The sequence below is a fragment of the Tachypleus tridentatus genome, chromosome 10 (genome assembly GCF_004210375.1).
Source record: "Tachypleus tridentatus isolate NWPU-2018 chromosome 10, ASM421037v1, whole genome shotgun sequence".
Taxonomy (NCBI): domain Eukaryota; kingdom Metazoa; phylum Arthropoda; class Merostomata; order Xiphosura; family Limulidae; genus Tachypleus; species Tachypleus tridentatus.
In genome coordinates, this window is record NC_134834.1 from 162,246,338 (window position 1) to 162,264,971 (window position 18,634).

At 30.7% G+C, this 18,634-nt stretch overlaps 1 protein-coding gene across 1 annotated transcript in view; it reads left to right on the forward strand.

Moving 5' to 3' along the window:
- Positions 1 to 18,634, forward strand: part of LOC143230803 (fat-like cadherin-related tumor suppressor homolog) — a 236,155-nt gene that overhangs the window by 195,570 nt on the left and 21,951 nt on the right. The window contains 9 exon segments of the mRNA XM_076464964.1: positions 55 to 263; positions 5,325 to 5,469; positions 7,652 to 8,715; positions 9,264 to 9,417; positions 10,627 to 10,866; positions 11,964 to 12,350; positions 13,341 to 13,555; positions 16,125 to 16,262; positions 16,492 to 16,635. Of these exon segments, the coding sequence (XP_076321079.1) occupies positions 55 to 263; positions 5,325 to 5,469; positions 7,652 to 8,715; positions 9,264 to 9,417; positions 10,627 to 10,866; positions 11,964 to 12,350; positions 13,341 to 13,555; positions 16,125 to 16,262; positions 16,492 to 16,635 (2,696 nt within the window).

Consider the following 18,634-nt stretch of genomic DNA (forward strand, 5'->3'; position numbering starts at 1 on the left):
ATATAAATACTCAATGCTTTATTATCACTTTAAAAAAAAATCTTTCATTAACAGGTGAGATCTACACAAAATCATCGTTTGATAGAGAGAAAAAACACCTGTATGAGATACCTGTAGTGGCTATAGATGGTGGGGGACGTTCAGGTTACAGTATAGTTAGGCTTACTATCACAGATGTGAATGACAATGCCCCTCAGTTTTTATTTGCAGAATACCAACTCAACATTCACTCAAACATGACTGTTGGAACCACCATTTTGAAAGTAAGAAAGCCATTTGATACATTTAATACTTAAGTTTAATGCTATTAGTTGATAAATATATGTTATTTTAACAGAATTGTTAATTTTTAAAAATAAGTTCTTGAAGAGACTAGTTTGTTGGATGAAGTTTTCACTTTTGCCCATCTCAGGCACAGTGGTTTGAGATGTAATGATGTAGCTAGTTGATTGTTCAGCTTAGGTTGTAAGTTACAAATCACAAGTGCTTTATATTTTTTCTTAGCATCCATTCATCTTTTGCTTAGTCTATTTTTCTGAAGTGTTCATTGTTCAGTTTTTCATTGCAGTCTGCTTAGATGGTTGTGAATTACAAAGTTATTGAAAGGGTTATTATGTACACATTCCTTGATTCTAGTAGCTAAGATTCAAGTTGTTGACCCAGTATAAACTTTTCTGCATTGAGGACACAAATATTTGTATACTACCAGCGATTTGTTTGAAGAAGGCATTTTATTTTTTAAACAGGAAAAACTGCATATCTGTTTGTTTGGTTTTAATTAATCTTAGGCTAACTTGGGGATAAGTTGATTGCAGAATACTTTTGATTTTACTTTTTAGTTTGATGTCATGAAAACAAGTGAATGGTAACACCAAGATTATTGATAGGACATTTAGAAACATTAAGGTCAGAAATTTTGGAGTTGTGAACTTTATTGATATGTTCAAAAATACTTTTGTTGATGAGTGCTTGAGGGAAGGCATTTTTTAATCAAATATATTTTTTAATATTGATAAATTCATCTTTAAAATAACCATAAGAGCTGGTAACTTTATATTCTCTGTGAACTAAAGTATTTATTAAATTAGCCTTGTAACAGTCAAGTATAAATAAGCTGAAATGACAGTACAGGCCAGAAAATGTTAGTTTGTGGTAGTACTTAGTTTTAAACCTGTTTTTCTGGCTGATGACTTCTAGATTTGAAAAAAGGCAACTTAGCTTCCTTTTGTTCTTTAACTGTGAACTTGATATTCCTGTGCTTTGAATTTCAATAATCTAGAAACTTTCTCGCATGATTTTGCTTTCTGAATACAATAAAAATGCCATCAACATATTTCTTATAAACTAATAGTTTAAATTCAAATACGTACAACTGTAACCAGTTGGTTTCATGATGAGACAAGAACAAATTAGGTAGCGTGGAAACAAGTTGTGAGCCCATGGCAACACCATCAGTTTGATCATATGTCTTATTATTAAACACAAAACGAGAATTTTTTGGTCATAATTACAGGTGACTTAGAAGATTATAGAATATCAAGAAAGTTGGTCAAACAGGAAATTAGGACATCAAAATGGCTGTATGAGAAAAGATTGGCTGAAAATGTAAAAATTAACAGTAAGGATTTCTTTAAATATATTAAGAGTAAATAAATTGTTAGAATGGGGAGGGATCCTTGAGGGATAATAAAGGAAAGCTAATATCTGATGATTATGAGATGGTTATTAAATTTTGCTTATTCTTCAGTTTTTACTAACAAAGAGTCAAGTAATATTTCACATCTTAAACAATTGGTAAATGGAAACAAGACCAAACAAGAAGACTGCATTAATTCTGGGCTGGTTAAGAAAAATTAATAAGTTTACCAAAACAGTAATTCTCCTGGGTCAGGTAATATTTCCCCAAGGGTTTTTAAGGAGGTCAAAGATTGGGTATGTGACCACTTGCTACTGTTTTTTGTCAGTTCTTGAATAGTGGGCAGGTACCAGGGGATTGGAAGTTAGCTAATGTAATTCCCGTTTTCAAGAGAGGTGATAAAACATGTCCCAGTAATTGTAAACCCATTAATTTTACATCAGCTGTGGAAAAAGCTTTTGAAAGTATGTTGAAAGATGCTTTGCAAAGTCATGTAATAAAGTTTATAAATTTATTGGATAATCAATATGGTTTCACTAAGGGAAAATCTTACATTACAAATCTTTTGACATTCTTTGAAAACTTCACAGCTTTATGTAGACGAGGTGTAGATTTGACGTATCTGAAATTTTAGATGTGAGAGATAAATTAGGAAACAGGATATAAGAGTGGCTGGATGGAAGAAAGCAGAGGGTTGTTACAAATGGAGTTCATTCAAACTTGATTAATGTCACAAGTGGGGTATCTCAGGGCTCAGTCTTTGGACCTCTGCTCTTTTTGATTTACATCAATGACATAGGTGAGGGAATAGTCAATAAATCATTTAAATTTGCTGATGATATTAAGGTCTTGGATATTGCTATCTGTGATATGGGTATTAGGTGCTTTACAAAAGGATTTAGATCTTATAGTAAGTTGGACAAATAAATGTTAGATGAGTTTTAATTATGATAAATGCAAGATGATGCATGTGGGTTATCATAATTTCAATTATAAGTATAATTTGGATGTCAATAACCTTAACGGTGTCATGAAGGAAAGGATCTTGGTGTAGTGGTTTATCAGTATCTTAAGCCATTCAATTAGTGCGCTATTTCTAGTGGTAGGGCAAATAGGATTTTAGGTTGTATCTACAGAAATATTGAATACAAAACTAAAGAGGTTATAATTTCATTGTACAGGTCATTGGTTAGACCACATTTGGAATATTGTTTTTATTCTTGGGCTCCTTACTTTAAGAAAGACATTGAATTGTTAGAAAGGACTCAGAGAAGAGTTCCTGGAATAGAAACTTATTTAAATGTTTTAGATTATTCAAAGCAGCTGTTTCATTGTTGAACAGGTTACTGTTATGTTTTTTAAATTTATAAGTATGGAATCCAGGCAAAGGTGTTCCTGATATTTTTATTACAAAGTTACCAAAGGAGTATCCATTCGTAGTCCAAATGGGTAATGATTTAACACTACAAAGAAATCAGTATATTCAATTTCCTCAGGAGTGATAGCCTGGTTTAAACCATGTGACAAAACATGTTTCTCAGGGATAGTTGAAATGTGATCAGAGAAGTTATGTGTGACTTCATTGGTTCTCAGTAAATGTGGTTATAAGGTACTTGCCTCTTTTTAGCTTATATAGTTTCTTTAATTGGATTAGTTTACACTGTAATAATTTTTGCTTATTTTAAATCTCAATGGTTTGTTTTAAATATTTAAATTTAAGTATGAAGAAGTTTATTATTTATAGTGACAAGTTTTGAAAACTAAATTTTCAACTTAATTTATATTTTATAATATTTATCCTGTTTGTATGAGGTAGAATGGTCAAGTTTGGGATACGTTTTGTAAACTATCCAATTTCAGACTTCTTCCTTTCACTTTGAACACTTTATTAATTGTATAATATATATAATTGTTGATGTTTTCATAACTTGGGCTTTTCATATTTTCAGGTTATCCCACTAATCAAACTGGGGAGAGAGATAAAACATTAATTATTATCATATTTTATAATTTTTTAGTCAACTGAATAAGATAACCACATGCAGATAAAGATACTTTCTAACATATTTCAGTGGTCTCATTTTACTTCAGTTTGATGTTCATACATTAAATTTGACAACATGTGCGAGGGTATGGCTTTGGTTTTCTGTATTTGGCTTCAACATAGTAATTACTTTAAGTTTTGTAAATATCGTAGTTACACTGATTTTGTTAACATACAATTTGTTTCGTTTTGACTTATTAGATTATCTTGCTGATAGAATTGGATTTTGGTTAAATCTGTTTTGTAAATTTCAAAGGTTTCATCTATGTTATTCTGAAGCTGATTTTACACCTGATCAGACACATAAAACATAAATCTTTAACATTTTGATGCTGAGTTAAGTTAGTGATTGTACAGACCAGAGTAGTTGTGCACCTGCTGCTGTTTGGGCATATTACATATGCTAGCATAAAATTATAAACTTCTTGAACTTTAAAACAAACCAGGAAGTCTGCGGTTGAGGTTGTCGCCGTTGCAGACGTCGGTCCAACTCGTCCCAAAGATGTTCGATGGGGTTTAAATCTGGTGATCTGGAGGGCCAGGGAAGAACGTTGATGTTGTGGTGTCTCAAGAAGACAGTGGTGAGTCGGGCTGTGTGAGGACAGGCGTTGTCATGTTGAAAAACGTCGTTGACGTTCACCATGATGGGTTGCACATGGGGTCTAAGAATCTCGTCGACGGTTGCGTATGGTCTGATCGGAAATCCTACACAGCCCTGGTATGGTTGAGGCAGTAGACGTCGCAGTGGTGGTCCTATCACGAAGGTGATGTAACTGGATGTTGCGATCTTGTGCAGGCGTGGTCACACGAGATCTGCCAGATCGTGGACGGCCACAAGTTGATCCATGTTGTTGGTGACGATTCCATAGGCTTGTGATGGTGCTTGGGTGGACATTCACAGCTCTGGCAACATCTGATCGAGATTTGCCTGCTTACAAGCAATCAATGGCATTGTTGCGTTGTGCTTCAGTCAGTCTTGGCATAACTGTATTGCGTGTCGGTGGCTTAACACTAAGCTATGGAAACCGAGAACCCGTCACTTTTATAGGGATTTTGCACATGTTGCACTTGCAGAACATGCAGATCTCTCAAAGAAATTTATTGGACACGCATGCGTTTTGGCGAAAAATCCGATGTTTTTCCTCCGTTTTCAAAGTGCACAACTTTTATTGTCATTTTGGTCTGACAATCAATACCTTAAAACGTGTAACATCACATACTCTGAGCTTGTAACGTTATTACGTATATTTCTCTTTAAAATAACAAAAATATCCCTTTTGCGTTTCTTGTTTTGAAGAGTATACATTATTATGAATTTCAGGTCTCTTATAGACTCACATTATCTATGATATTTTAAACATTAATTATCTTATTCCCCACTGTATGAATTATTATTTAAAACAGCAGTCTATTGTTCAGTATTATCTTTTATAAATCTTGTTCATAAGTAGTACTAAGTTTTTTAGTTAATTTTATTTTAAATGAATACTTCAGGAGTTGTAAGTAATTGAATATTTAGTTCAAAATCTTATACCTAAATACAATGAAAAAAAATATAAAATAAAATTTAAATATTTAAAAAGATAACAAGGTACAATTTCTAACTTAAATGTATTTTCCTAACTACACTTATTATAATTTTAGGTGAATGCACTGGACATAGACTTGGGAGAAGCTGCTTCCTTAGAGTATAGTATTTATGAAAGGAGCAATTCTAACATTCTGAAAATGTTTCACATTACTCGAGATCAGGGGGAAGTTTCCCTTATGGAATCTGCTGCGGGATTAGGTGGGTATTGTTAATTTTATTTCTGTCTCCTCATGTTTATGTTTAAATAGAAAAAAAAGAAAAAAGTTGGATGTATGTATACATTAGTTCAGTAGTTCTCAAGTTGAAGATTTCAAGTGCTTTGCAAAAAGGACACAATCATTTGTTTAATTTTAAAATGGACATCACTTTTGACTTCCAAAATCTTTTTTTTTATTGATATTTTAGTGTAATGGAAGTTTTATTTCTCAAGATTGACAATTATGCAATATAACAGGATAATTGAGTCATGTAGTAATATTTTCTATTGGAAGAAGGTTGTAATGCAGTGAGATCTGCTGCACTAGATAAAAGTTTAAATTGAATATTTATTTGAATCTGTGCATCTTGAATTAATTGTGCCTTAATTATAATGTAGTAATGCCACACTTTTATAAATTTTCATATGTTCAACCACCTTGACATGATATGATGTTTGGGGAGAAAAAAGGGACTTACTGGTCCATCTTGACTATCTCATCTTCTACTCTGAACTGAAACGATTAAATAAATAATATAAAAAAACCCTCAAAGCCATCCCCCGCCAATCATGTAGTTATAAAGCTTTCTCTTAAACACAGTTAAGTATATTGCCTCTACAACACCTGAAGGCAGTTAATTCCACAGGTCAACCATGCACCCTGTTAGGAAAATAAAACTCTTTAACTGATGATGACTTCTACCCTACCAAAATTTATTTTTGTGTTCCCTTGTTCAACTATTCTTACTGTTAAATATAGAAAAGGTGATGTTTCAACACCATAAGTTCCCTTACCAATTTTAAACAACACATTCAGAGTCCTTCTAACTCTTATTATTTCAAGAGAAAACAATTTCAGAGATCATAATCTCTCCTTATATTACAAACTTTCCATCCTAGGCACCAGTCAAGTAGCCATCCTGTGAACCCCTACCAACAATTCAATGTCCTTCCTAAATTAAGGAGCCCAAGACTGAATACATTATTCCAATAAGGCTTTTATTTGTAATATTCGAAATGTGGTCTAATCAGTGACCAATACAATGAAATTATAGCCTCTTTATACTTGTATTAAATATTTCTGTAGATACAATGTGAAATACTAATTGCCTTACCATGAGCAATGGTACACTACTTGGATGGTTTAAGAGATTGATAATCCACTACACCAAGATCCCTTTCTTTTATAACACTGTTAAGATTATTCTCATCAAGATTGTATTTTTACTTCAAATTATTATAACCTACGTGTATCATGTTACATTTATTTTAATTAAAACCCATCTGCTATTTATTTACCCAACTCACTAAATGTTGTAAATCCTCGAATTTAAAATAAGAACCTTCTATATTTTTTGAGATAATAATATATTTATTGAATCAACCAAGGTGGTCCCACCCACCACTTTAATTTTTTTGAAAACACCTACTAAAGTACACCAATTTTGCCCAGTGAAGTGTGTATTACCAATCAAAAGCTCAGAATGTCACACTTCTGTCTTTTTCAGTCTCTGTGAAGTACTTGCATGGTAATCTCTTTCTTTTCATGCTAGATTCAACTTTGTAAAGTGAGACATTAGTGAGCATGAAATTTCATATTTTTGCACCCAAATAAATTTATATGGAATTAGCGCAATCATCTTGTTCAATCTTGTTTTCATCTGTCAATTGTTCAAGATGATGAATGTTGTTTAAATATTTATTTGTAAAAATTGAAGGAAAAGCATAATTTAATAACCCAGCCATTTAACAGTTTTTAGTTTGGAGACATTACTGTTATTGTACATGTGCTATACTTTTTTCAAAGTGCTTTTATTATTGTATAATCAGAAAAAAACATTTAGGAAAATAAAATAAACCATCACTGAGCCTTATTAAAGGCTAATAAAATTTTGGCATTAGTAATTAGATAGATCAACTATGTGAATAAAAGTAAATTCACATACATGATTCAAAGTATAGTTGATCATTGTTAACTATGTTTAATGATTTTAAAATGCCAGATGTTATCACTTATTAATTTAAACACTCCGTGAGATATTTAAAAAATTATGAAAAATTTCTGTTCTTAAAAAAACAAGAAAATATGAATGTTGACATTTTGTGAGTTGGTCATTGTAAGTGTTAAATAAAATACAATTAAATCATATTAAATCAACAGCACTTATCCTTTTAATATTACAGAAAACAGTGTTTACCAATTCTTTATTCAAGCTCAAGACAGAGGTTTTCCACCACGACGGTCAGAAGTTCCAGTAACTGTCTACATTAAAGGCCCTAGACAACAAGCTCCACAGTTTGACAAGTTCAGTTATGAATTTTTCCTCAATGAGAATTCAGAACTAGGTAAAATAATTGCAACAGTAAGTATTGTTTATCCTGAAGAGGTGGTTTATTCTTTTGCTCCAACAAATGAAGAGTCCAGTGCCCATCTCTACATATCAAGCTTCAGTATTGACAACCTTGGTCGAATCATGCAAGTTGCAGAACTAGACAGGGAGGAAAGAGACACCTATAATCTGACAATCCGAGTGGAAGCTAGCTCTGAACCCCAACTGGCATCATACACTGATGTAAGCATTATTTTAATGGATGAAAATGATAACAGTCCAGCGTTCGTATCTAATCCTTATCAGATAATAGTTGCAGAGAATGTGGAAGAGAGCTACACTGTAGCTAGACTTTTGGCTTTTGATTTAGACATCTCTAACAATGCTGAAACTGTATTTTCATTTGGGGATGATACTGAAGAAGTTGTGAAGGTCTTTGATCTGGATACTCATGAGGGCTGGATTATCACTAAAGTGCCCTTGGATTATGAAAGTGTTCCATGGTATAATTTCTCGGTGATTGTACAAGACAATGGCTCCCCACAACTCTCTTCACAAACAATGGTGAACATAGAAGTAAGAGACTATAATGACAATCCTCCAGTTTTTAAACAAAGTTATTATGAAAGCTCCATCTTTGAAGATGCTTTGGTAGGGACAATTATAATTGTATTAGAAGTTAATGACCCAGATAGTGATCCAGATCATGTTCTACAGTTTTATATTACTAGTGGTAACCCACAAAATCAGTTTCAAGTAAGTAAGGCAGGTGAAATGTATTTGAACAAACAACTGGACAGAGAACAAACTCCTAACTACAAGTTAACAGTCACTGTTACTGATGGAAGATTTGTATCAACTTCGTGTGTTGCTGTCGAGGTTTTAGATGCTAATGATAACCCTCCGGTTTGTCACTCGGTAAGTAATAACAAGAAGTATGGTAAAATGTATGTTTCACTCTAAATTGGTTGTTTGTGATAGGTGAATCTAGTGCTTGTGTTGATTGAGGCATATCTGGTTTTTACAAAAATAATTTTGTTTCATATGAAATATGGAACACTTTGTTAATAAGTATGATTCTTTTTAAACATAAACTTTGTCATTCCAATTTAATTTTTCATTCAAAAGTAGTATACTAAAAATCTTGCAAAATCCATCCCTGTCTTCTCTTAAGTTTTCAACAAATAATTTCAATCTGCCCATGTGAAATATTAGTTCTTTTTTATCATCTAATTAAAAAATAATTGCTTTAAAAATATTAATTGTTTTTGTACTTGCAATTTATTAAGTTGACAGGGCACCATTGTAGGTGAAGGGACTTTAAAAAATAGCTCAAACACTGAGAGAGAATACAAATGTTTAATGCCATTATGTTATGATTTGAATTATTTTTGAAATAAAAGTTTTCACATTTGAATTCATTAGAAAACTTTCTGTTAGAAACTGATATTTATCTCTTTTTGTAGTCCAAGTTCACAGAAATGGTATCGGAAAGTATTGAACCTCAAACATATATCCTGACAGTAAAAGCAACTGACAAGGATGAAAAAAGAAATTCACAACTATATTACTATCTTACTGGGGATGGTAATGAGGATTTTTTCATCAATCCAACCTCAGGTATTGTAAAAAAATCTGAAAGAATGAAGTCTTTAAAAAAACAAACATTTAGGGTGATTATGTTGGTTTGATCATCAAAACTTTTATCCTCAACGTAGTATTCAGCAGTTTGACATTTTACACTGTACAACCTAATATTTTTATTGGTGTCTTTGGAAATTTCAACTTGTTTTCCAATTATTATTAATTTTTAATAAAAGAAGAGACATTATTCATTTTATCATGAAATAAACATTATTTATTGAATAATTTCTGAAATTCACTGTGTCATATTTAATAGTTAAATTATCATGTGGGGAGAAGGTCAATTTGACAGTATTTCTGCCTTATTCTTTTATAATATTCTATATTATATTCTATAATAGCTGCTTGCTATTGTGTTTGCTTTAACCCTGTGTATTTGTGGATGTGATGTTTGTCAGTATGTGAAAGAAATTCACATTATTTGAATTTATTCTTGTGTCTATTTACAATTAAAAAATAGTGAAATAATTTATTTTTTAATTTTATTGTTATTACAATGATACAAACTAAAGAAAATGTTAGATTGGGAAGGTAATTGTAACAGACAAATCTATCATGAATTCTAAAACACTTCGTTTGTAAATGTTTGTTATCCGTTAGTTGATTCAATTGATATTAAACATTTATTTTCTTGTATTATGTGATTATTTGGTATATTTAATGTGTGATATAGTGATATGTTGATTTTTTATTTTCTCATAACAACAGTTACTTCTGTCTTTTGAAAATATCTACAAAAACTGTAATGTCAGTAGCCATAAATACTTTCTCTATTATGTTACATTCATTTACCATGGAACAAAACAAATATATTTATTACTATCACATAAAAGATATATTGGAAACATGATAAGACCAAAAAATCTATGGATGTTTCAGAATTATTTGCAATTCCATCATAAACATTAAAACCTTATAAAAATTAGTTTACAATTTTAATTACAAAAAAAAGACATTAGTTATTAAGTTAGAAGTTTTTAACACCAACACTTACAGATTCTCGTGTTTTTTTAAGTTTCTAATATTTCTGATAAAATTTCATCTGATAAATTAGTTGCAAATCCTGCCACTTACATAATTTTAATGTTATTGACATTTCATTAAGTAATTTATTAGTTTACTAACAAAGTGAATAGATTTAATCTGTGTTAAACCAATTGATCAAAAGTATTCATTATTAATTAGGTTTATTGCAAACTAGCAAGTCTCTTGACAGGGAGCACCAACCTCGTTACCACATCACAGCTCATGTACAGGATAGACAGAAGAAGGAATGGGAATGCACTAGTATGATCGACATACTGCTAAGTGACATGAATGATAATTCACCGGAGTTTGAAAGAGACATTTACACTGTAACAATACCAGAGGATTCTAAAGTTGGCACATTGGTTACAAAAGTTCATGCTGTGGATAGAGACTTAGGTTTACTATATTTGCTGTTGTTATCTTTTGTAGCTGAAACGTTTTGAATGGTTTACTCTTTACTAACCTTTTAAACTGGTAATTTGATATAAATTAATATTCTTAAAGGTTTTTCATTGTTTTTCCTAAATTCTTTTTAATGATATATTTTATACTGTGCACCAAACCTGTATTATTTTGTTAACTCACTAAAATCTTCTCTATGCAATAGTTATAAAAAGAGGACAATAGTAGAGGCAGAAAACGCTGATTATGTATGTGCAAAGAAGTTATTTTTAGAGTTTAGGTTTTCAATGACTGGTAGTCAATTTAAACTTTGGTGGTGATCATTGCTTATTTATAAACCTTGAGTTTAAGTAATAGCTGTATAATGAAAGAAAATTATGTTTTATACCAACAACTCTTACAAACAGCAAGCTCCTTCTCTCTTTATATATGTAGGTGTGTGTGTTTTTAGTTCAATAAAATGGTTTATTGCAAACTTAAATAAAACATTAGTAATCACTAACGTTAACAGTAATGCACCACCATGGTTTCTGTCTTTGTCACATGGAGTATTCAAAAATATTTTTAATGTAAAGCTACTGGAAATTTTATGTATTACCCCTTTTCTGGGTTGTCACTATTCATGTCTGAATATGAAGTAGTAATTAAGCTTTGAGTTTGCAGGCACTGACTGTCTTGTTCAAACTAAAGCTTGGGAAAAAATAATCTATAGTGATCGAAATTTTAGGCATTCCCTTCTTCTGTGTTATTATTTTCCTTCTTTTCAGAACTGAATTTTATCACCCACTTATTTCATTTCCATTACTCCTTTTAGCATTTATTTATTATGTATTTCTTTGCTCATGATTTTAGTGCTTAAACTTATGGTACTCTTATTTCACATGGAGAAGTAGTTATACATAGGCATAACACCATGTATAACTAAAAATAGATAAATCACAAAACAAAAAAACTCAGTGAATTTCTGTCTTTTAATCCATCTATTTTTCTGTTGTTTCATGGTGATAGACTATTGTACTTTTAAAATGTGCATGAGCTAATTATTTTAAGTTGAATGGACTTCAACACAAAGCTTTCTATTAATTTTTCAGGAATAAATCGTAAGATCATTTATTCTTTTGTTGACTCTGCCAACGGTAGCTTCACCATTGACAACCAGACTGGAATTGTCTGCCTTCAAAGACCTTTAGATCGTGAGAAGACAGTATTTTACAACTTGACAGTCCAAGCTAGCGACAGCGGAACACCACAGCTTTCATCCGTTTCTTTTATTTTAGTTAGAGTACAGGATATCAATGATAATCCACCAGTGTTTGTCAGCAAGTTCTATCATGCTGATGTCTCGGAAGGTGTTGGAGTTGGGACAGAAATTATTTGTATTCTTGCGACAAGTAAAGACACTGGTGTGAATGCAGAGATTATGTATTCTATTATCAGTGGAAATGATTTGAGCTCTTTTACCATTCACCCAAAGTCAGGTAATTATCAGAAAAAAAACTGCAAAAAATCATACATGCAGTTGTATTTTGTTCATTTGGATAAGTTTACCAAAAGTAATTGAAGAAAAATAATAACAAAACATTGTTTGATATATGTATATATGATAAGAGATTAATTTAGGCCAATACTTTTACGTAGCAGGATTTATTAACAAGTGTATTTATGACTTGATGTAATAAAGTAACAGATTTGTATTAAACTGATACATTATATCAGCAACCCATGAGAAATCACATGGTATGAAAAAATATATATGTAAATCACAAAACAAAAAAACCCAGTGAATATCCAAAAGCACTCTGATTGTTGTGCCTCTTTTTTATAGTATCTTGAATCATTCTTGTAGGATTACTTACAACTAATGTATAAAATCATTGAATAGTTCATACAGATTCAAATAAAACTCATGACACGATTTATTGAATAATTGAATTATACAGCATTTATGTCTTTATAACTAAGGAAATGAAATTACTTTTTGCATTAAAGAATGAAAGAATACTTAAAAATAAAAATGGCTAAAAATATGAATAAACATTTTGTTTATTTTTATCTATTAAAAGTCCAATTTAAATAATTTTTGCATATTATTTCTTTGTATTCACATATTTTTATAACTTATGTATTGCACTATAATTACATTTCACAAATTCACTTAGGTTTTTATTATACTAATATAGATAATGTTAGTTGATTTTAAATGAAATAAAACTGTCATACACTATGTATTTCAGAAAGGGTGATATGGGTATTAACACTTTTACTGATAAGGAGAGAACAACGTTAATACCCATACCAGCCGTTCTGAGATACACTTTATATCAACTGGGTTTCTCTTCATCAAGGATATCATACACTGTGTTTTCAAGCACCAATCACATAAAGTTAAGCCTTTCTCTACTATTCTTTGTTGAGCAAAATCATTTTTGTTTTTGTGATTTACATCTGTTTCTAACACAATTCTGTAGGGGTTATCTCTCTGGCTAAGACATTAGATTATGAAGAAGTGAAGAATTATGTCTTAACTATTGAAGCCAAGGATGGAGGAACACCGCCACTGAATAACCATGCCACTGTTAATATTTCTGTTGTTGATGCCAATGACAATTCTCCCGTTTTTAATCAACCATCTTACCAAGCTGTAATAAGAGAAGATGTATTGCCAGGAGATAAAATAATACAGGTATAGTGAACGTTTTTCAGTTTAGAAATAAACTCAGACATTTTTTTAAACTTTAATATTATGTATATAATTTCATTAGGTTGTATATTTTACTTAAGTACTTTACTCCCTAATTAAATTATGTAAATTATATGTATTAAATTCTGTATTTCGACAAAAATAAAATTAGTAACGAAGTAAAATTAAAATTGCAGTGTTTTAACCTGTTCAGTGCCGTAGATGAGATAACTCGACCAAGCCAATCGGTAACACAGTGCCACGTACGAGTTAATTCGTTCTCGATAATACCTAACTTCAACGCTAGATGTCAGCACCATACATGCATTTGACCTATATACAAATTGTTTCACTTTCGATCCAAAATGGCGTCACGAAAAAAAGGTTACAAAATGAAGAAGCATTAGAGTTGTATTGTAGCAGCAGAAATACTTGGGAGTCAACAGGTTAATAACAAAGAAGATTGAATTTAAAAAGTAATGAGAGGTACAACAAAATGGGATATACATATTTGAATGAATATAATTCATTATTACCAGAAAAGTATGGAAAACATCAGATTATATAATTATTCACATGCAGGGTATGTATACAACACATCACTGAATGTAAACAAAGACTCCTACTTAAGTAAATTTTTACTGTTGTTAAGGATTGGAAGTTTCATAAATTGTTTCTTAAGTAAAAAATATTACCTCAATATTTTATAGCTCTTATCTAAGAAAAGTTGGTTTGTGCATTCGGAACTTCACATCATTGTAGGTGTATCTTTGTTTTTTAACATTGAAATGACTGGCTTATCAAAATGTACTATCTGGCAGCTATCATATACGTATATAAGTACAAATAGAACAAGAAATTAACAAGACAGATATGTAATCTTCAAATTTTTGCAAATATAAAGGAGCTAGGCATGGTTGAGTGGTTTTGCTAAGACCATGTATCTAATTGTTCATGTCCACAATAGCATACACTGCGCATTTTGGCCATGGATGCACTATACATATGGCAAAGTCCCACTATATAATCAAATAAGAGCTACAAGTGGCTGGTGTTAGTTAGCTGCTCTCTCTTCTTTCAGTTTAAAATTAGGAATAGCTGTGCACAGGTAATTCTTTGGATAACTTTACATGAAAATTTCAAATTCTGCAAAAAAAATATAAAAATGATTTTTCAGTTCGATTTTTGAGCAGAACAATTTGACAAATCTAAATATTTGATTTTTCAAATTACATCTTGCTTACCATTAACAGAAACAAGAAAAGTGTTACACTTTGACACATTGGTGATTTGTTTGGATATATGTTCTCAAGGAAGTACAAATGATTCTTTGTAAAAGAGTATTAGAAAACTTTTCCCCTCCACTTTCAGAGCATTTTGAAAAACATTTTATATCATGTTGCAACAGCCTTATGCAAAACACACAGTACCAGGTCATACTTTATAGGCTTGTAAGGTTAGGGATGATGCTATTAGGAAGTGGTTGTCTCTAAGATTGTGATCTTGTTTGAAATTGGTTAACTTGTTTCTAAGATGATGCTGTTTTGGGGTGGTTAATAAACCACCCAAATACTTTTTTCAGTTTGAGTCAGTAAGATGAAGCTGTCCAAGGTTGTTAATAAAGAAACGGAAGTGTTTGTGAATAAAAAATGTAAAACAAGTTACTTTATGGTTGACAAAAATAAAGGAATTTAGAATTTAAGTAAAAAAAATGAATTGAGGAGATTATAAGAAGATTATTCAGCCATGTGTCTCATTTAATGTGACAAAGAGAGATGTTAGGTAATAACTGAGCTGAGTAAAAACCCAAAAGGTAAGGTGCCAGTTTGATCATTCTAAACAAAGCTTGTTTGTGTTACAAGTTGAAATATATATTCAAACCCTTAGTAGTTTAAGCTACTGACTAACTGATTAATGTTTTCAAGAAGATGTGAAAGGCAAATGATAGTGTTTTAATGAACTAGAATATAGTTAAAGAATAGAATCAGTATCTGGACTGTACTTAACATAGTTCTGTAATAAAAGTAAAGGTTTTCTTTTGAAGAAAAGTATATACTATAGTATATTTTAAAATACTGTTTTCAATGTAAGTAGCTACTTTTTCTTATATATCACATGGTTGTTTTATTATATCCAAATATTATTAATGTTTTGTATTTGGAGTAACTACCATGGTATCTATACTGATAAAACGTGTGTTGTTTAGAAAATTATATGATCTATCTGCTCTTACATTCAGTTGATGTCAACTGTCTTTACAAAGACACCATGTACCATTTCTCATATAATAATGTATTCTGAGTAATAACCTTTGACTTAGCATACAGCAAATTCTATTCAAATATCACTCATGTTTTGCACTTGTCTCTAGACCTGTGTGTGTCTATTTATTATTGTGTTTGTATAATTTGTTAATAAAAATTCATACAGTGTAAAATACATTTGAGTAACAGTTTTAATTTTGTTTTCTCTGTGGTTTTGTGCTGGTGATGAATAAACATCCTGTTTTTTCTTGTTTTTACCCCATGTATAGGAGCTTTAATAAATCTAGTAATTTGTTTTTGTCATCCAGGTAAAAGCAAGTGATATTGATAGTTTTCCAAATTCACAACTGTTCTACTCCATTGTTGGTGGTGACAAGCGAGGACAGTTTAAAGCTGACAAAGATAATGGTTACATTACTGTGGCTTCTTCCTTAGATAGGGAATTGGTAAGAATTTCAAAATTGCATTATAGATACTTATTCCAGAATAAGCACGTTTTGAACTATGTTATTTTAATCAGAATAATTGTATTTTAAGACTTCCATTTTAGTCTGTCAACAAACCAAGTATTAATCAAAGACAGTCTTCCATATTTAACTTTCCTCTCATTTTATAGTTCACACCTTATTATTATGTTATTTATTTTGTACTGACATAATTATTTTTCTGCTGTAGGTTTCTACCTATGTATTAGAAATTGAGTGTAAAGACAGTGGTGTGCCTCCTTTATCCACAGTTGTGCTGGTTAATATTGAGGTGTCTGACATCAATGACAATCCACCTTTGTTTTCACAGGCAAACTATACAGCCATTGTCCAGGTAGATATATTTAACTATTCTATCAAAGTAAAATAGTTTGTTAAAAAGTTTTATTTAATTGAGAGGGTAGATGAGGTTGGTAAGAATAAAAAATACTGATATTTATCTACTAAGATTTTGCTGTAAAATTAATAAAAATAGAATGTGAAAGTTGTACTTATTAATGCACATAGTTGGAAATCGTAATAATGTTATTCTTGTTTTTGATATAATTAAGAATCTTTGAGAGGAGAAACTAATGCTAATCTTTCAAAATTAGTCCTGTCTGGGCCTTAAAAATTAAAAAAATGTATTTTTAGCAGCAATAAACATAATCATGTGGTGCTTGGTAAAAATGATCAGAATATCTAATAAAACCATTCACAGACATAGACTAAAGAATACTTAGAAATATCTGATAATTTTATACAAAGTGATTTCACTATTGTTTGGGTATATCTGAGGTACAGAAAACTTAATGTACAGTTATCAAAATTTCAGCGTTTGAGATTTTTTATGAAAATGTTGAGATTAATTTTTGTATATAAACATATATTATGGATCTGTAGTAGTACTCTGTTTTATTTACTTATTTGTAACATCCTTCTTCTTACATTTTGTCTGGATAACTGTAAGGAACACAGGAAGTTTTTTGTTTGTACTTTTTCAGTATTAGATAGAAGTCATATTTCTTTGTGGTTTGATTAACTGGAAACTATTTTAAATAGAGATTGAGGGATAAAAAGAGCACATTTATTACATGGACATTTGTAATTTTACTTTAAGGCTGTTATTAAATTTTGTGAAGAATGGTCAGAGTTTCTGTTATTTACACTAAATTACTTCAGTAGAAATAAAAGAATAGCTTTTTACAATTTATTTACCCACAAACCTTTTACTTGGTCAGTCTTGCAATTACACAGTTTCAGTAAAGCTTTTGATTCTGAATCAAGTAGAACAAAAAGGTTTTTATTCTATAATCAAGAAATACTTATTGATAAATTAATCAATAAATCTATAACTCAACTATTCACACTGGGAAAGAATAGCTCATGCTTAGTGGTAAGTTTAGGTTTTGAAACTTTAGTTGATGTTTGATGGCCAGTACTAGTGATACTTCCAATCAAATAAGTTTAATATTAATTTTGGCTTAGTAGATAAAATTACCAGGAAGGTGGTAGCACTGCCTCTGTAGGGATGGCTTGGATTGTTCATTAAAATGGTATTTTTAGATATCTCCTCAATAGATCATAAGAACTTCAGAATACTGTACAGTGTTTTCATTTAAATAACAGTATTATGTAATTACTGTGACATAAGTTCTGGGAATGTTTGTAACTCTTATAGTAAAAAAATCTGAATTTATTGTTATTCTTCTGTTTCATTTGTATTACATGTTAACTCAAAAATCAAAACAATCTGTCAACCAAGTTCACTGAGGCAACATAGTTTCAAATGGAATATCTGCTTTTATAATTATTATTAATAATTAACAGTAATAAAAAACAAACAAATTATAGTGTAAACAATATTGTCATTACCCCTCAAAGGTAACTTTCTTACAAACATTTGGTGTTCCTTTAAAAAGTTAAGTACAGGGTGAAACATGTCTTACCAGTCAATAATTGGTAATAAATATTAACATTTGGAACCTCATTGTATTTGTAACTGAGTCGTGAATACAAGCTCCCTATGTCTGTTGAAACTCTACATTAAAAACCAAACAAATAAGTAAAAGAAAAACTTTTTTTTGTAAAGTAAATAAAGGGATGGCATTTGTATCATTCCTACATAATAGCATAGGCAAAAATTAACATATAGTAATATATATATGTACCTATTCAATCACAACTGAGTTTACCTGTTGTTGTACCTGTTCAATGTTTGTACTACATTGTGTTCCATTGCTATTATGTAGGGATGATACAAATCCAGTCCTTACTATCTTCTTTATATTGTTTTTGTAGGATTGGAATTGGCCATTCCTACATTTATTTCCTTTTTTTTAATTGTTTACTTG